General features: G+C 42.2%; 2 protein-coding genes across 2 annotated transcripts in view; both read left to right on the forward strand.

Moving 5' to 3' along the window:
- Positions 1 to 1,239, forward strand: part of LOC118411507 (DNA polymerase beta-like) — a gene marked incomplete in the record, with an annotated part of 17,892 nt that extends 16,653 nt beyond the window's left edge. The window contains 1 exon segment of the mRNA XM_035813814.1: positions 857 to 1,239. Coding sequence (XP_035669707.1) covers positions 857 to 957 — 101 coding nt within the window.
- Positions 1,240 to 11,726: 10,487 nt separating this feature from the next.
- On the forward strand, positions 11,727 to 18,789 carry LOC118412133 (dickkopf-related protein 1-like). Its single transcript, XM_035814782.1, has 3 exons — positions 11,727 to 12,198; positions 17,272 to 17,569; positions 17,755 to 18,789. Exons 1-3 carry the CDS (start codon positions 12,022 to 12,024, stop codon positions 17,997 to 17,999), a joined length of 720 nt encoding a protein of 239 aa, XP_035670675.1. The 5' UTR covers positions 11,727 to 12,021; the 3' UTR covers positions 18,000 to 18,789.
- The last annotated feature ends 1,695 nt before the right edge of the window (positions 18,790 to 20,484 follow it).

Raw genomic sequence — 20,484 nt, forward strand, 5'->3', positions numbered from 1 at the left:
TATAGTATACTGTAGTACATATCATTTGCATACGCATTATTGAAAAATTTTTCAGTAATGCAAAAAAGTATGACATTTATATCAAAGTATGTAAAATGAATGTTTCAGCCTGCATTAGCTCATCCTTCTTCTTCATCCTTCTATAGAATTTCGTTAAGCTGCAAAACACTGTTGGATATATTGTATTCTGTAGATGATGATATTATGATGTATCCCATTGTGATATTAAGTTTTGTTAGAAAAGTCCCTTTCTTGGGCAGATATAAAGTTGATTGATGCAATGAATATGATATTGTAGGAAGATTATAACTTGTTTAGGATAATGACTGTGTTTGCCTATAAGATAGTGGTTAAATGGAGACAGTGTTTGTGGTTCAGTTAAAATACCTTCTCTCCTCCTACTCATACTATTAGATGATTGTTGTAATTACAGAAACAAATTTTTAATTTATAAGACTGTTGTTGCAATTGATATGTTAAAGATTTTCCTCAAAAGCAGATGAAAACCTGCGGAATATTTTGTATTTGGCAAAGGCCCAAGCTTTTCTGTATGAACTATGTTGTACTGTTGTGCAAATATATAGCTAGCTCCTGGCTGGTGGACATGAGATGGGTTCTATCCCTGGCTAGACAGTGTCATTCCTTGCTAGATGTTGTGACTCTGGGAAAGGCACAACTTTCTTCACTCCACTCATGGAAAAAAAGGTTACCTGCTGGGGATGTGGGATTGGCTCCACCTTCCAATACCATGCCATAGACACTAGTGGATACCAGCCCTATGGAAAAGCCTATGGTGTTACCTTCTACCTTTTTTACCCATGCAAATGTCTTATTTTTCCTCCTTCATACTTTACAGGTGTGCCAGGCGAAGCCTTACCTGTGAGCTCAGAAGAAGACGTCTTTGACATCATCGGCATGAAGTACCTGAAGCCTTCACAGAGGAGTGAAGGCCAATAATAACTATACTCCTAACACCAGTCATCACCCCTGCTCTATGGTGGTAGGATCCAGCCTGTCACGGAAATTGGACTTTTCTATTGTTGAAAAGGGAGTGATAGCTTTGAAATCTACTGGTATCCTGTGCGTTTGTAGTTTCTTCAATCTTTGTGGAAGCAATCTTCCAGATAAACACATGTATTTGAAGATGTGGTTTAACTTATAAATATGGTGTGTCGTGCAGGTATGAATCAATCATCATGGATTACCAGAAATTCTTACATAAACCTCACCACTCTTTCTTAAAAGTTGTCAAACACATTTCCCAACAATAAATGTGTTCTTCCTACAATTGAACATGAAGGAAGAAGGCCTTCTTTTACATCATAAGTGTAGAAATAGTATTACACCATCATGATAGATAAAAGCACATTTTTATCGTTAAAGAGTTGTCAGTCTCCAACCCCACAAAACAGTCTTTATATTCTGTTGCAATAAAAGAAAGATATTGTTTTCAACAGTTGTTGTTTGGTATGGACTAGATCATCAGATCAATGGATGAAAATACTTGTATATTAGTGAGAAGCACTGTTGGCAGACTAATCTTATACCATATAAAGTAATCAAGTCCAATGGTCTTCATGCCAGGCAGAAAAAGTCCTGCTTGTAACGGAAACAAAAGTTTGTGTTTATTATCCACTGCATCACAGCTGGCTTAAACATCACACTTCTGTGTATATCTATTTCAGGATGCGAGGCGAAGTCATGAAGAAGTGACACTTAACAGCTGCTTTGATTTATGTGGAAGAGTTATTGGTATCTTTGTACTGTGCACTCTCAAGACTACTCAGATTGGTTTATACATGAGTACTATTCAAATTTTGCTGCTTTCTGTCAACAGTACCAAATTGAGAGTAGTCACAAATGAACCATAATCAAACCACATCATCCATTTGTGATGGCAATATCTATAATCATGTCTTTTTAATGAATCACATGTATAGATCTTATTCAACTTGATCTTTGCATCTGCCATTTGAATTAATCTGTCACTGTAAAAGGTACAATACATGGGACTATGCTGAATAAATCGGAAACCTCACACTTGTTTTCTCTTCTCAACGTTAGCACCGGGCATCATATACTTTTTTCTGCAAGGCCATGTCGATTAGATTATAAAGATGCGAGTGTGTAAATTAAAAGAAAGGTTGCTCCTCCGTCCCCCAAAAAAGTTGCCTTTATTATGAAATCTAAACAAGGCTGAACACACAGAGTATGGTACACCAAATCAAGGCATCCTTGACCAACCACTAAAATTCTTCTTTTTTTTTTGTCCTTTCCCATCTTTGACCGTGGAATTGAATTTGACATTCTACCACGTTAGTATCCATTATCAGATTTTTTGGGGGACATTTTTGCTCCTTTTGCAGTTGCTACGTATGAGTTACAAGATGTTCAAAAACTTTTTTTTAACGGTTGACAATAGACCACATGGATGTCATCCATGTAGTCCAATCAACATGGCCTAAATTCTTTCTTAGGACTAATTTGCTTCTTTGCCCCTTTCACCTGTGCAACTTCTTCACAAATTCTAACATTTATCAAGCACAGGTTTAGGCATAGGTCATAGGCATAGGTCATAACAAAATAATGCTTTACAAATACACGTACTACTATGTATTTTAAAGTTATTACAGGAATTATAATCTACATAGATGAATGCGAGTACTTTTGCTTCTTTATTATAGTGAAAATATAAGAGAAGATTATGAGTTTAGGTGTATGAAGAAGGGAAACAGATTGTCTGGTTAGTATAAAGTTGATCTCTAGTGAAACGGATTATCATTTCTGAGAATTCCGCATCTGTTGTGTCCCTGTCAGTGCGGCAGGCATGTTACCGGACGTCCGAGCCCCACTTACCGTCATTACAGCCGCCTTTCCTGTCCTTCCATCTGGCCACAGTCGCCACATCATCCTCCCATTTACTGTAATTACTCCTCATTTGCAGGATTTATTGTGGCGAAAATGACTGTGGTTTCGGAACAAGACAACCGATTAAAAGTTCTGTGGAGTGACTCAGGCTTGACACGCCTATCCCGACGCTATGGAACAGTCGTTTCTTTTGAAGAGGTGCCAAGCTAATCATCCCACGTATGTTCCACCTCTCTAACCTTTCCGGGTTGACAGTGATTTACACAAGCTGATCGTAACAACGCCCCCTGGAGGATTCTAAGGGAAACAGGTGTTCATAAGAGTAACGAACCGACAAATGATGATGAGGATTTAACATTTGTTTTGCTTCTGTTTCTTTTCTTTCAACGATTACTAAAAATCTGAGAAGGCTCCCATCTGATTTTTGTTCTTAAGGGCCCGTTCACACAGATATTCCGTATTGACATTTTCAAGTACCTTAACCAAGAAGGATATACTTTCGGTAGCGTTTGTACACGTGTGTGTGTGGGTATATTGTATTGATATTGAGTGTGGGTAGGTCTTGATGAACGTGCCCTTAGCTCATTAACGTTATTTGTATAGCTCGGTGCTTTCGTCCTTCGTATTTGTCTAACTTAAAGTTTATGATGCATCCGGTTATACTTTCAATTTAGTTGTAGCATGATTTTCGTTTCATGTCTGATGATCAGATGATGCATTTGATCTAAGAATCCTCCCCTAAAGTTGATTTTCATCGTTTTATTATAAATATTCATTTCGCATTTTATGACGAGTGAATGATATTTGATTGACTCAATTGATTTCGTTTGTTCGTTAGTTTCCTGATCCGGGATGCAGTGATTAAAACCAAGTCCGGTAACTTCAACCGTCAAGATGAACACTGACCAATAAAAAGAGAGAAAAATCATCACATAAGCTATCTAAGTATCCAAAATCATGGAAAGCCGCAAAAGTGTGGGAAAGGAGTAGTTGAACCCCACCGTTACAAAAGACTCGCACACAATCGCACCTCTGCGGTTCAAAGAAGCCACAAGGGGACTCAAACTTACAAAACTTACTCTCTGTCCCGAGAGTTATCTACTACCCAAAAGATATAGACCATAACATGCCCAGAACGCGAAATATCAAAACCGGAAGTTCCGCAGCATTGCCGCAGAAAGCCGCTAGGAGGCCCATCATTACTAGTGACCATTGTTTTCCCGGCCCCTACCAAATATCATAAGGATCCATTCACAGTTGTCCACACGCAGAAACACACACGCATCATGAAACGGCACCGAAAACATGACATTCTTAGCGAAAGTAGCGAAGGTTATGGGACCCTTATATTCTTAAGGTACTGGTGTTTGGTCTGGTCAGCAAGATGAACTCGTGAACTCTTCACCTCCCTCATTTCCTGTCTAGAGCCTCTCACAAATTTGTTTCTTCACGCCAGGACGCCGCCACAAGCGAGCCGTGCATCAACAAACCACCGGCGGTGGATCCACTGACGCACGCGTTTTGTTGAAAGTTTTGGCGGGCTAAGCCGGGGAAAAGCCGGAATGAATGGCGGACCAGCGCGGTAGTCCGGGCTGTAAGCGTGGTGAATCATGCTGCAGGTGGATCAAAGTGAAGGATCACACAACCCACGTCTGCAGCTTCCGGAGGAGTAGGGGAGAAAGAGTAGGGGATAGGGTTTCTGAGGGTGCTACCAACACACAGAGATCAGCTATGTTTACTTATGATATTTAAAGTTTTCCTCTGCACCTTGAATTTAACTGAAACACAGAGCACAGGGCCAAAAGATATTGGACGAAACGGCTTGCATTCAATATTTTCCCTTGAAGTAACCCTGTCGTTCTGCTGAAAAAAGTGTCCCTCAATTTCAAGTATTAAATCAGTCATTTCTTTCATGAAATTAATCTATATGTTTGAAACCATGAGGGGAACTAAGCCCAATTGCACTTGACGGTGCTCGAGAAGGAAAGTCTTGCAAAATGTAAAAGTATAATTGTAAAGACAACAGAACACACAGCGCATTTTGACTAATAAAGTTAGACTGGTCAGCGAACTGTCAAATTTTAGGTCGCAATGAGACCGCAGTGATGTTGCCTCCCTAGCCAAAATTTAATTCTCTTCATTTTTAAGTCCTCTGCATTGAATGGAACCCAGGTCCTTTTTAACCTTAAATCGTCTATGAGTATGAATGATATCGAGATATGACGTTATTGCCAACTCCAATTATGATATTAGATACATTCGACACAGGCAATGTTATAGTCTGACTCTTCCAAGTTCACGTGGCGTCGAGTGGCTAGTGCAGTGGACAGAGGCTCGAGAGGTCACGGGTTCGATTCCTGGCTAGACATTGTGTCCTTGGGAAGGCACTTCACACGACTCCCCTCATTTTACCCAGGTGTAAAGGTACTGTAAAGGCCTGGCTTCGACTGGGGAGGTAAAAGGGGTGGAGGGGGAGGGCTGTGCTCCGCCTTCCAATACCGTGCCCTAGACACCGTGGATAACAACGCACTGCCCCTATGGCCTCCAAAATAAAAGGCATGGGACTACCTTTACCTTCATGGCTCAACCAACCAACATCATGGCATCCCACAGACATTCCATATCATATGCGCGACCGCTGTTCCATCTAAAAGTGAGTACAATCCAGTGATTCGATCACATTGTACACAAGCAAGTTTAAAGTGTGACTCTTCCAGCTCCAGCCAACATCAAGCGTGGCGTCCAGCCAGATACGTTCAATGTTTTCCTACATTCCAATACATATTTGTCACCACCATTTATCCTTATGGTGACGACAAGCCTACGATTCTTATCTCTTGTTCATTTACCCAAATAAAGACCATTTCCGACCAACTGCAAACTCTACATATTTAAGACTCCATCCCCATGACCTCACCGATCTAGTAAAACGATAAGCTGACGTGTCGCCACAATATTTGTATCATTTATTACACGTTACACCTGAAACTGTCGTGACCTTTTGACCTTCGCCTCCTCATATCATGGTAGTATGTGTGCGAGCGAACTTTATTGCTCAACAATGGTACAGATTACTACAGTGCATGACAACTACATTGAGTCCCCTGGTATGCTCCGATGTTGTGCCCCTGGGAAAGGGTACTTGACAACAGTTTCCTCACTTCACTCAGGTTAAAATTAGTACCGAACTTCCGTTCAAACGTCCCTCGGACAGGGCGTTAAATGGAGGTCCGGACGGCGAGCACGTGAAAGAACCCACCACACTTATCGAGAAAAATAGGCGTCCATCCCGGTGTGGGTGGAACAAAAAAATCAGTCTGGGTGTACGCCATGAGATGGTTAACTGGTGTGCAAAGCAAAAATAGATAAATAAATAAATAAAAACAACTCTCTCTCTTTCCCTCTTTTGACATACGATGTCACAAAATATGTAACATAAACAATGAAACATAACAACGTTATTTCTTAGAAATAGACCTACAGTTTGTTAGAAAAGCTATTAGTATGTTCAACGTTCATACTGTTGTCACAATGACTCGTCTAATATATGTCAATGTCGCAACAGCCTTGTTGCATGTACGCGATTATTTCACTTTATTAACGTGGATGAATTTTGACTTGACATTGTGCGTACATGTAGATGGTCTATCAATGTATTTGAATAGCGTTAATTGTTCATCTTAACCTTTCAACGAAAAAAAAATCCATTACAGTTCTGACGTTATATTATACTAGAATCTATATTCTCTATGCAACTAGATAAACCATGTTTTATAACCTTCACTAGGCCTTATATTTACATGTACAGCTGTAATAAGAAGCAACAAGAAGTCAAACTACTCATACCAGGATACATTAGTCATTGTAGATGTAGTAAGATCCCACATTATTATACATGTATCACATTGTACTTTTGATTTATCACCATGACCTGTACTTACCTTGTAAGAGTATAAACATACAATAAAAGTCATTCATTCATTCATTAAAATCCTTTGTAAACGCAAACTTCTTCAAGACCGAAAGGATGAGTGGGATTCCAGGGTAATTTTCCTCGGTAATGTCGGTACATATTTGTGATGAAGAAAACACACCTGTGTCGCTCCGCTCAGTCCCACGGTTTTCTACCATACCCTACACACAGGTGTTACTGTCATTCTTTCATAAACACCCCAAGGTGAACGGGTCATTGTTGGAAATTATTAGCCTCTTGTTTGTCCTCCTCCGTGCATAGATGACCACAAAAGGCAAGCTGTTGTGTTTTATCTGCGCGGTAATCGGTGAAGTCACGGCTGTGGCGTTCCAGCATGTTTGCAGGTGTATTGCCTATGGCGAGGGAGGAAGGAGGGAGTGACGTAAACTATGTAAAAATGTAACCCACACTTTAGCATTGCTATCCAAGCAGAAGTTAGACTATGGCTCATTTTGCATCTCTTTTCGGTATTTTATTAGCTAGGTGAGCCAGGTCGTTCAGTGTAATATAACCAGCTGCTGCCGCGCCGCGTGCCTGCGAAGCTGGTGTGTTACGCCGAAGGGCGGTCATACCGGCAATAATATAGATACAGATGTGGGATTTTCTATTTTGTCAAATTTTGCCTGGCTTTTTTGGGCTGGCGGACAGAAACCTGACAAAACGGAAAGCCGGATGAAAATGATACAAAAGCCCGAGCCTAAGCTCTACTTGGAGCGTACCTTAGCTTAAGTATTGAGTGAAAGACTCTATACAGCTTTCGTCTTCAGTGACGTTTAAAGCTTTCGTAACATTCTTCTAACTTTCTCAAATTGATAAACCATGTCTTATAAGCTCCATCTGCACACCTTACATTCACAGCTGTGTTGATAAGTGAGAGGAAGTTGAGCATGTACATACTAGTATACTTATATGCGTGTGTTCTCTTACAAACTAAAGGACATGATAGTCCAAATCCAGGTCAAACTTCAGACTGAGGACGAAGCATCACTAACATGACGCTTTCCTGCTCAGTCTCTACCAGACTCCGGAGGTCGCTGGGGAAACCATAGAAATGGAACAAATAGAGGAAAGCCAGGCAGAGAAGTACAGCCGGCTAGGGAACATCTTGCGACCTTCGTAGTGAGGAAATGATTGTTTTGGTCGGCTGACTTCCCTAGTGTACTATGACTCTATTTGTCCAATTTCTACAATTAGACCATCGATCTACGAAGAATGGCAGAGGCTATTCCCGCTAGTAGAGCAGTGCTCCCTCGCTATGGCTCATGTATTTCAGCCAAGCACACGGGGTCACCCATACTCTTCTGGATAAGTGTGTTGGGTTCTTTTGCGTACAGAGGTTTGACACGTCTACAGCTGCGTCATAAATGGGGCCTCTGGCTTTGCGTCGACATCTGAAATAACGATGCAACTCAATAAAATCGAAAGGTGGGCTGCCAACATTAGGACGTACATGAAACATTGTTTTGTAAAGTTAGTTGATAAAGTCATTATTTCATCTATTTTTTTAGGGAACTGATAGTTCCTGACCAATCTTGCAATAGCGGTAAATATATTTTCAATTACATTCAATTTCATTGTTGTCGTTAGATAAACAAAGGCAGTCTAACCCAGGACCACTGGCATGTGGCGGTTCTCTTTTCTTCTCTTCTTCACAAACACAGACACGCGCGCGCCATCCTTCTCAGTCCGTGCCTTAGAGTTTGACACTACAGTGTTGAAAAGTACTTGTAACTTTCCGTAACGTCCCACTAGCACTCGAGCCAAGTACCTACCACAACATATGGCCATTGTTTATCACCAACTGTTGCATCAGTGCGATAAACAAGCCAATCAAAAAGAGCCTTTGATATCTCTCAACAAAAGACAGAGCCGATTGAGACGGTTGATTCTATTGAGTGACAATTGGTTCGCTTTATTTTGACGAATCCTTTGTGCGGTAGATTGAAAGGTAAATTTTTAATGCACCAATTACTTCAAAGTGATTCGTATTTGTTGATTACTCTGCAATAAACAGCCCGATTTTCTTGTCAGTCAAAGGATAACCGATGAGGCGATAGGGTTTTGTTTGTTTTGATTCATCAAATTTCCAAAAGAGTTTCACTTTTGAAATATTTGCTCCCATGGGACGATTTAGTTCAGGAAAAAAACTAGCCACAGGAAGACAAATAAGTGGTAACCTAAGATACTAATTTTTATGGTTTTTATGGTTTTATGGTATATCAGGTGATTTTCACAATTAAGTCTTTCAAGAGAAAGTAGACAATGAATGAAAGGCTTATATAATACGACTAATACGACTCGTCGTACTTTTGTGCTCTTAAGTATGGGCATGGTGATAAAACATCAATTGATAAAGGTCTTACTGCATCCACAATGACTGTACAGGTTCGCTGTAAATGAATGGATAGATACAGTAGATAGAACTTGTCTGGTTTATGTATGGTTTGTCTACGTGCATAAGGATTTTTTTTGCTATTTTAATACAGAAAAAGAAAGAGCTTTCTTGCAAAAACTATGGAACTTATATTGTATTGAAGAGGATATTGAGGGAGCTGACAACGCATTTTTCGGACCCTTGCAGCAAAGTACATTGTATCATCTTTTATGTATCTTAAAACAAGATAACCTGCGGCTGTTTCATTGAAGATCTTTCAATTGTATGATTCTGATCCGCGTCCATGTACATACGCGGCCCCGCACCTTTATAATCATCAACTTTCAAGGTCTTTTTCATAGCCGGTATTTGTCCAAAGTTGGCGAGACATGCGTTACTTAGATTAGAACCGAACACACCCTGAAAAAAGAAAGAAACTAAGAAAAAAGAAAGAAGAAAGGAGAAGAAAGGACAGCATTTTGACCTACCGGCGCCTTGTGTCCATCTGTTCCGCTTGGTTTCATGTCTTTTTTTCTACGTCCGAGGTCTTTTTGGCGGAATCTTTTTTCACGCATGCCTTTCCCTCGCTTCCCTGTTGTCCAGCCCGTACCCCGGGGACAGGTCGGCACCCTTTACCCCTGCCATAATCTGGTAATCACGTATTACTTTGATACAGTTTCTCCGATAAGCCTTTTGTCCATGATGTGTTCTCAGATCGCCCGTACAGGACACTGCCATGGGTGGCCTTCTTCTGTATTCAGCTCTTTCTGCTGTACAAAAGAAAATGTAACAAACAAGCAGAGAAAGGGGGAAAATGAATACAACGGTAAATACGATCGTGAGGACTAATATGACAGATGTTTAGTGACAAGCCGGGCATTAGGCTATTTTTTAAAATCAAGCAAGCGACGCTAATGAGTCTGACTCGCGTGGCTGGAAATAATACAACTAGAAGGAATCTCCCTTTTCCAGACGCTCTCTCCACATGAACTGGTAGGGGTAGGGAAGCGTCGAATTCTTTTGGATTGCGTCGGTAACAAAATGGTCAGAAATTGTCGGGAAGTATGTGAGAAAGTCGGGAGGGAATATTTCTCAGCTGGCGGCGGGAATGTTAGCCTGGCGCCGGCTCCATGTATTCAGGTGTCCGGCGAGTCCCGTACACGACAGGGCATTGGGAAACAGACGAAATTGTTCTGATAGACAGGTGTGAGGAGATAAACATTTGGAACTTGTCTGACACCCATGTTCGAAGGGAACGGATGTACGTGGACCTCTTCTCCTTCCTCCTGTCCGATCAACCGCACATCCTTTTCCCTTCAAGGAAATACTACCACAGAATTTGCTTCTTTTCTTCCTTCTTTTTCTGTCGTACATGGTTTGAGGTGGTGGGGGAAAATGAAGTATGTTGCCTCGGTGTTCCTGAGCGATCGTGCCGCCAGCTAGCGGCTTTCCGCCCGGCTGACTGCCCGCATGGCCCGGCGGCGTGGTTCTCAGCCCGCCAGGGGCCTCGTTCCCTAATTATCACCCCGATGTGACCACCTCTGTCACAGCAGTGCGAATGGGGAGAAAAATGGCGACAATCACACGGGCGACTGAACCCATTGTTCTGTGCAAAGCCACCGTGCCGACATGTCACTTCAAATGAACTTTGAGTGCAACAAAATCAAGTAAATCTGACATCCCTGCTAATTTCTGTGTATTTTATTTCTAAGTACACCCTGTCTTACAATATCATACACAGAAACTACTGGGATGGGGAATAGAAATTGGCTAAAATTCCTGAGAAAAAAAGATGAATACTTGTATCAATTTTCTTCTCGCCCACTTATGTTGGAGACAAGCCAAAGGCAATCGATCTGCCCTGGCTTTTTTCTTTCGCACAAAGGGACAGCGAATTTGCGGTCCTAATGATGATTATACACTAGTCTGCCGTTTTATAGTTGTCTTGTCTTAGCCTACAACAAAGCGCAGGGAGTTCGCTTCTTCTCTGTCGTCAAGTGAAAGAAAATTGATGACCTTTTGCGTCTGTGTTCTCTTTGTGTGTCTTTTTTCTCCTAAGTGTGCGCCACGTTTCTTTTCGTCCATAGAGTGTTTTTGTTGTTTCTGTCCCATTTTGGTCTTTACAAAATTCCATTTTTTTGTGCCTTTGAATCCAAATGAATGCTATTGAGTGGCTGTCACTTAAAAGAATGCTGTACATGCCGCCGTTACACAATAACGCACCCTGGCGGACGGAAAAAGGGGCAGGCCAATGGGAGAGGAGGGCAGTCCGGGTGTAGTTCGGGGACTTTATCGACTCTTAGCGAGGAAGTGTGAAACGCTGCCATAAATAAAGAAGGCAGTCAATTTTTCACACGGAAGGTGCCACAAGTAGACTCGACACACACCCGCAACCCCCATCTGAAACAATAACCACCATTAGGCCCCGCCTTCTCTTCCTTTTGAGCGCACGCCGAGAACCATGGGAGCAAATTAACGCACAAAGGCGCCCGCCGTCACTACAGACAAAAAGTTTGGCCAAGGTAATTAAGCAAATTATTCCAGATTATCTTTGACAGCGTCGGCCCGTCCTCTCATGTGCGGCGCTGATGAAAAAGCGCACAAGTTGACGTATTGGGTCGGCGCTGGTATTTAAACCCGGTCTGGCTGCCGCCGTGCCAGTCTCCACACTGTTCTCGTCCCGTCAAGTCGACTCTCCCGCTCTCGTGTCAACGTTCGACGACTACAAGGATCTTCCCGAAACTCGCCCACGCCTTAGACTTGGATTATCTTGTATTTTCCTGCTCGTTTCTACTGAGGATCAACGATGTCGAACTCCATGCTGCAGCTGACCCTGCTCGCCGTCGTGATCACCGTCATGGTCCGACAAGTCGTCGGCAGCAACAACGTCAGGCCGCCGACCAACCACATCAAGACGGTCGGTAGGAACGCGACAGCCGTGGAGAACGTGGCCAGCCGTGAGATAGAGGAGGAAACATTTGAGGTAGGTTCTGATGCGATTCTTCGGTATTTTTGACATCATAACTTTATGTTGACACTTTTTTTATTTCTTGGTGAACGTATAGAGTGTTTTGTGGTTGCTGTTTGGCTTTCCGGTGTACGTCTTCTGACGACCAGGGCACTTGTGACAGACGATAAAGAGTCTCAGTACACGTTTTCATGTGTATAACCCGGCTTGGTAGCTTTTCATAGCTAGCTGTAACTACCACAACCGTTTTTGACGTTAGGCTTCTTCAAACTTTACATTGGAGGTCAGCCGTGGTTACATATTGACAGGCCTTGGGGGAATTCTCCATCGGAAGCATTGGGCTGCTATTGACACGCTCGGTCAGAAAATATAGCTCTTGGCTTGTAACATAGATTTATTACACTCGTAATGCCTTCTATGTGTCCACATTCTTTGCATGTATTTGAGTTCAAAGCCTGGGCGCAACGTCGACGTTGGTAAAAAATATTGAGAGCGTTTGGGGTCGTTCATTTTTTTTATTCCTATATTCATGAGAATTTTGGTGCTTAGTCGTGAGTCTGCAGAATAAGGGCACCGACAAATGTCGTCTGGCTGATATCACGGACCCCCTGGACACGGGTTCTATCCCCGCGTGTTGGGGAAACAGCATGTGGCTCATGGATCAAATCCTAGTCCGTCAGCACCTGTGGAGAAGGATGTGATGCATCGTGGCAGTTGAAATCACTGAAGGGTCCGATGCGAGGCTAACATCCCGAAACATACGGGTAAACTGTTAAGATGGGTATATAAATATCAAATTAAAAAAAACGTCACCTGGATCACTGTAAGCTGCACTTGTCTATGAAATAATTTGTTCTAACTGTACATGAGGCTCACACTACAAAAGGGACTTGTGGTCACTATCGCCCAGTCATGACGTTCTTGCTGTTATTTTCAACGGTACATCAGACGTGAAAAGGTCTTCCGTTTCAATCTAAACATCAGCCCGTTCTGCTCTCACTTGCGGCGTTTCTGTTTTGGCAACATGTTCACCTAACACAAACTGTGAGTTGTTGAAACATGACGTGCATTTGTAGTATTGTACTAAATTTGCCCAACCCTTTTCCATTGCGATTTTGTTTTCAGACAGGCTGTTCAGATAATGTGCAGTGGTGGGTGGTTGTGAAGGTCGCCTCGCGGTGGTTTGAGATTTAAAAGTTGACAAAACCGATGGTAGTTGAGATGCTCTTCAGTACATGTAGATGCAACACGGAGGACGATTCGGTCCCCAGTCGGGGCAATGGCAACCACAGTTTTACCCCTAATGAGGCTGTAAATGATTATAATCAACGACAACATCGATGAGATCACCGTCCGAATTCCGCTACATAGTTTTCTGGTGACAAGCCCGTCGTACGAGGCAAACAAATCTGTACAATACGCGTTCTTCTTTTTCGCTGAATGCCCAAAAAATTCAAAAGTGCCTTTCTCACCGCGGTCTAAGTTTGTATAATTATGGTACTGGCAGGTATTGTGAGGAACAACAAATGTCTTTGTTGATGATTTCCGAAGTAAATATTGAGCCCAAAATAGGCACGTAAAAGGTAATGAGCACATAGTTTATACACACAACAGTAAAACATCAACCGTGATTCCTTGCTCTGGGCAAAGGCAGTTGTTTTATGCGAGATTTCACTTGTCACTGTCCGAAACTGTGAAACGTGTTCTGTCGGGTTCCGGGAAGGAACTTCAAAGACGCTAAAAAGCCACGTTTCTATTCTGAAATACAGTGTCTATTTCTGTCGCCCACAAAAAAAGAAAAGATGAAAAGCATCAAGAAGAAGAAAAGCCGGAACCTCGGGTGATAGTTGGTATAGGGCAAGTCTTTCTTTTCATCTGGCACGGCCTGTGAAACTACCCCTTTCTTCTTAAACCGGGTTCGCATTTAGCCCTCCTTTTTGTCGTGAGAGAGCGCAGTCAGTTGGCTCTTTATATAATACTTTGCCACCCTGGCCATTGTTACCTTGTCGGCCTCCCCGAAAACGTCACAGGCCCGCTGGACGCTGAGCTACACACGCCTTCATTTACCTCAACTTCACACAGGCTCAAATGCTAAATCCGGAAGCGTTTCAACTGGTCTCCCTGGCCTGTTTTGACAGTAAGGACCAACCTGATCCCCGGGAAGACGCCTTTCCTGGTCTTTGTTTGAAACACTTCAAAGCCTCGCGACTTTCCGTGACAAGATTTAACCGTCTTAAAGGCTCGGTAGTTGTTACATCTCTCGCCAATCCCTTCTTTCTTCGCGGGTAGAATTACCGAGTTCACATCGGCGAGCTGTTCTTCCCACCGTTGGTCAGTAGTAATGACATTGCAAGTGCGCGCGTGAGGGTTGGAATATCGGAGAAGATTTTTCTTTCCCTGGCGGGCGAGAAAAAAGGGGGTGTTGTCATCACAGTGGGGTGTTGCGGCTTTCCTAGAGAGGTGCTGAGGATTTGTTCGGCGTTCTCACGGCGTATTAGCAAGGAGGTGCAACACGACACGACAAGGGTGTGTGAACGCGTGGCTCTGTTATAATGTCTTGCGGCTTCTGACTAACCGCTTTGAGCGCCTCATTATCGCCTGGTGTGTTCATATGTCGGCGCTGAAAAGTATCTGTCGGTATGACATGAACGCGTGGCCTATGTGTTTGTTAGTTCTTTTTATATTTCAGCCATACCATATATGGTATGGTGAAATATATTGTATTCGTAATGTTTCTTTCTTTCTTTCTTTCTTTCTTTCTCCTGTCAAATCTTCAAAGCGATTCATCTCCGTCGTTCCGTGACCGAATGACCTGAAATTTGGCACAAGGGTAGAGTGGGTCAATACCGAGGTGCTGTTTTCTCATTTTTTCATATCTGCCTCTAAAATGATTTTATTGAAGTTTAAAGGTCATGTTTTGACCAAAACGGTATATTGTGGCCCCCTGTTCCCTTGAATTACAATGGAATGACCTTAAATTTGGTGTAGATAGGCATTAGATAGTTGGTAAAATGATCCAAGTAAAATTTTGGGCATAAACTACTTTAAAATGCTTAATTTCAGCGCTTTTCTGAGGGGAAATTGGTTTTCTTTCGGCTTCCTGCCGTGAACTCCAGTGACCCCAGAGCCCACACGTGCCAGGTGCCAGCGGTCTGGGGAGAGCGAGAGATAATTACTTTATGGACGCCAGCCAATCAGCGACGAGAAAGGCGAATGCTAGTTAATATTCATAAGCGGGGCCTTGCAATCCCGTATATACACAAACAGATGCATATTACAGCCTTACAGTGGCCATATGGTCCCCTTTGCCGGGTTTGAAATTGTAGTTTGCGAGGATTTGGAGTTCAGACAGCGGTAGCGGACGGTACGCGTGCATTGAACGTTAGTGTCGATGAATTTACCAACATTCCGCATGGCACTATCAATCATTTTCGGCAGATTTGGACAGGGAAAATTGGACGGCTTGCGTTTAGTTTTGATACGTAAGTTTGACAGTGGCGAGAATGCATGTATTTTTCCCCGAACAAATGTAGGTACTTCTAGTGTTGTTGTTGTTCTTTTTTGACGTAAACTTTGTACATTCAAATTGTAAGTAACTTTAAGCTGCCAGAGTTTGAGCCCAATAAAACACTCTCAATACCAGAGTATCACCACTGACCTCCGAAAAGAAACCCCCGAACAAAGTAGAAACACCTATCCTCCAGGTCTCGCACGCTACGAGCAGGAAATTATAACACTCAGACAAGATTACGTCCGATGGCTGATTGCATACAAAGTAAAACAACAGTGGTATGCAGGGGCATATACTTAACAAAGAATTCGAAGGAAAATGAAATATATAGATAAAGCCAAATCAAGTTAACTTGTTCGTCCTGGGATTTTTCAGAAAAGAAATGAAGCGACAGGGTGGTAAAATTCTTGTAAAATTTCGAGACGTCTCCGTTTATGTAATGGCTCATACAAAACAAGAAGAAGATTGAAGTTTTTAGCTTGAAAAAAAACAACAACACTCCTACTACACAGTACCTGCACCTGACAATTATTAAAACGTATGCCCTACTTGCTTAAAAAAAGTTCACTGCAATAATAAATGCACCCACATCACAAGGAGATTATGACGGTACTTAGACCTAGTTATCGAAGTGGAAATTGTTGAATGGCGTCATGTAATTTCATGACGAAAATCTTCTGAATGGAAGATGCGTTTTTTTTTCACTCTCGGAAAAATAGGAGCTGCCGCAATTCTAAAAACCAATCAGTTATGCATAGGCGCTCCTGTGGAAGATTATATTCTTCCATATGGGCCCGGGGCATATTGGGCAAACTCTGTTTTGACATGGAATCAATTCACAATATTAGTTCTCTTTTGGGGATAACTTACATTAAATATTGCATTTTTGCGCAGGGGTGACTTGGAACAGTCCAATGTTGCGTGGGAATGGGTATGGCTGAAATATGCTGTATTTGCACCCAAGCAAATGTCGGCCTTTCTAGTGGGTTGATTTCTATTTGTCACATTAGCTCTAGTACCCGGCCAAACATGATCGACCTATCTTCTCGGTACTAATTGCTGTATTACGGAGTGATTTATTACAGTTATTGATATATCAATATTAATTATCAATACGTGTTATAGGAACGTGCATTTTCTTTGATCAGAAAACGCTAATGCCCAAAGACAATTGGACACCGACAACGTAATCGTCACACAGAAAAGATATCTCCTCAAATATATGGATTTAATTACGGAGTGTGTCAAAAAGACGCCAATACTTCTCGGGTAAACTGTGAAAAACTCTCGACAGATGATCGGAAAAGTCCACAATACACCTGTGAAAAATGGACCCCGACACCCAGATGATTCTCACCTCTGAACTTCAAAGCTTGGCGTCTTTTTCCCGCCTTTTGCAAAGAAAGTATTTGTTGTCCTTCTGGTAACTGTTGTTATCGTCATGTCACGTGGAAGATATAGGGGTACATGTATATGTTATCTACTAGACAAAGAAGATGTGATACTTTGTATTCTTGTATTGTATATGTATGCAACGCTCTTAGTCTGACCAAATGTTCTTGTTTATTCCCCTGTAGGTGAGATGTTTTGATGACGAGTCGTGCGAAGCTGACCAGTTCTGTCATGGCCGGAGGGAGGAGAAGGTCTGCCTGCCCTGCCGCCGCCTTCGCCGCCGCTGTAACCGCGACTCCATGTGCTGTAAGGGCAACGTCTGCCTCAACGGCATCTGCGTCAGACCCAGGGAACGAGTGGCACTGGAGGGACGTCGTCATGACAACGAAGAGGAACAAGAAGAGGAGGCTGAGGTGACAGAGACTGTGACGGATGCGGACAGCCGAGAGACCTTCCAGGATACCAAGGAAACGTTTCAGCGAGGTAAGAACCTGAGGCTTCTTGTTACTCTAGGCTACTTCTTTTTGGTGCTACACTTTACTATTATCTGTTAAAACATTTCTTAGTTAAGACTAAGAAATGACGGGCAAAAATCAGATATGACATTACTGAAGTATTCGCACTTGTTTAAAATCGTCGCTGACCGTGTGTATTATCTAATTCTTCAGGTTCAGCTTGGTCACGGTGTCTGAGGTCGTCCGACTGCCAGGAGGGACTGTGCTGCGCGCGCCACTGGTTCTCCAAGGTGTGCAAGCCCATGCTGACGCAGGGGGACGCCTGTACCCGGCCGGACAAGCGCACGGTCCCCGGAGAGCTGTTCCAGAGGTGCCCGTGCGAGGAGGCTCTCTCCTGCCGACCGAGCAGAGACGTCGTCGTGGAAGGGAAACCTAGACTGTACACGTGCCAGCAGTAGAACAACTGACCTGAGACGGACATTATTATCCCGGGCGTTGGGAAGCTTTCCGCCCCCTACAGGAGTTTATCGGACAGATATCAAGTGTTGTTCTATAGCAGCAGGCAGCAGGGAAAGACGCCCGCTCGAATTTCGGACGCATCAAAGCACACATTGGACTCAGTAAACTGTTACAAATCTGCCCTGGCTTTAATCCCCCGTCACTTTGAGGGATACCGCCCCTGTCATTAGCGATGTGTCAGAAAATCCCTCAGATCTACTGAAATAATAGAAAAGTATCGGACGACCCTCGTCTGTAATGTCATAGGCTATCATTGTTCCAAAGCTCTAGTGAGGTACTCTATAGGGTTGCCGCTGAGTAAGGGAAGCGAGAATAAGTTTTTTTGCCGGAAGCGTTATGATAATCACTATATCAATCAAATGACAGCTTGAAAGTTTCCGCATGGACGAATACCTCAAAATCTAGTTTTCAACGTTTGCTGTTTTGTGTACCCTTTATCAATGCAGATTGGACTGAACACTGAAGATAAAATCGATATGTGTCAGGGGCGCGGAAACGTCGACTTTTCGACTCGGTCGACGCTGTGTAAACTACAAAATACTCGAGATCTATTTATCTAGATTGTATTTATTTAGATGTGCTCTTGCAGATAACTTTATTTTGATATGATTGCCTCTTTGTAAATAATACTCTCTCCCGTTGTGTAATTTAAATGAGTTCGGAGGTTTACTGTACAGAAGTCTGTGGTTTTCGTTGACAATAAAAACAATGAAAAATATTCACAAACGACAAGTGACTTGTCTCCTTCATGTGCTAATTCTCGACGTCTGTCCTTTAGGACATAGGGTCGTTTTACACACTCGTTTTAGGCGAATTGGAGTCGACTAAAACGCCTGTGAAAATTAGACCAAGTGTGCAACCAACATAACAAAAGTACAGCGAATTTGGTAATGTCTAATGCATCTATACACGCACATAAATTTTGTACATAAATACAAACAAGAGGATACAAATAAAGTAACTTACAAACAAGCATATATAATATATCAACACATTGAGTTTAACGTGTCGTTTACACTACTGGTTCAAGGTTCTTGTTCTCCTAGAATATAATTGAATACATCTGTAGGATAGAATCTTGGATTCTTTTGAACAAAAAGCAAGAAAGCTTAATGCATTTATTATCATATTGTAAACAATCCATGATAAAGTGACGTTCTTCTTCAATCTCATTTATTCCAACGATATTCATTTCATTATAAACGTTTGAAATACCGCTATTGCAGTAGGCGTCTTTTCTACTGTTTGTATCTGATTATTGGCAACCTCACATATCAAAAAGCGGTATCAAAAACTGAAAGTTCCGCAGGAGTATCGCAGAAAGCCGCCAGGGGGCACAAAATCTAATCGTTTCAAGGTCTCATCAACACCTACTCACATATATGACATACCAAGTATCAAGACAATCCATCCAAGAGTTTTTGTATTCTCCGACGGACAGACATGCGAACACTACCGAAAAGATAACCTTTTTGGCGATAAAAACGTTAGGGGTATTTTTGTAGTCTACATATACTGTCTTTACTCCCGGTCCCTTGAAGCGACTGCCATTTTCCTGTTTTTCCTCTTGGGGAATAATGTCCAATAACGAAAAGAAACAACCCCGTAAGTCATCGCAGATGCTTTCGCGACTAAAAGTTGACGATGCCCTTACTGCACTAATGTTGAAAACGTTTCACACCTCATTAAGAAAAATGCTTTTAAAAATTGCCATAAGATTACAAGTACAGTACTAAAATATGACTTATATTTTGATTGCACACAGTATGTTATTGAAATTGTAGTTTCCATGGTTTTCGATATTTCATGGCACTTAAAATTCATATCATTTGTTCAGTTAGATAAACCATGAATTAATCATAAGCTCAGTCCATCTGTACACCATTGCTGTCATAAGAAGCGAGAAGAAGTTGAACAAAATGTATAACGTTACTTATATGATATATATTAGCCATTCTAGATGAAGTAAGATACCAAAAAATACAAAATTATACCATTGCATGCAATTTTCATTCAAAACAAGAAAACAGAGACAAGACAGAGTTTCATCAGAAACCTCGTTTGGTGGCCAGACCGTTTTCAATCGTACCTCGACCTTGTCAGCGCTAGTTATCATAATCTGTGACGTCTGACTAATTCGCAACCAATCGCAAGTTGTCAACGTCTGAACGATAACAGTACGAGTTGCTGTTTGATGTGGGGACGTGTCAGAAGACAGACGGCCTGTCTGAGACGATTTCGCTGTTTTCTGAGAAACGTAGCTCGTTCGGTGTGTCAACACGCACGTAAGCGTGAGAAGACAACAAAGTTTGTTACCGCCGATGCTGTCTTTGTTTATTTTACAGAAAGATGGTTTTCTTTCTCATCTAACAGTATAATAGTGGCATTTTCGCTGTGGACACAACTACCACAATGGTTTACTAT

This window comes from Branchiostoma floridae, chromosome 3 (genome assembly GCF_000003815.2).
Source record: "Branchiostoma floridae strain S238N-H82 chromosome 3, Bfl_VNyyK, whole genome shotgun sequence".
NCBI classification, from domain to species: Eukaryota; Metazoa; Chordata; class Leptocardii; order Amphioxiformes; family Branchiostomatidae; genus Branchiostoma; species Branchiostoma floridae.

What these genes read in the sequence shown, in the direction of transcription:
- LOC118412133 (XM_035814782.1), top strand. Translation starts at nt 12,022, where the DNA reads ATGTCGAACTCCATGCTGCAGCTGACCCTGCTCGCCGTCGTGATCACC. An exon ending in TAGAGGAGGAAACATTTGAG is followed by an intron (nt 12,199 to 17,271) that starts GTAGGTTCTGAT and finishes ATTCCCCTGTAG; the next exon opens with GTGAGATGTTTTGATGACGA. An exon ending in CAAGGAAACGTTTCAGCGAG is followed by an intron (nt 17,570 to 17,754) that starts GTAAGAACCTGA and finishes CTAATTCTTCAG; the next exon opens with GTTCAGCTTGGTCACGGTGT.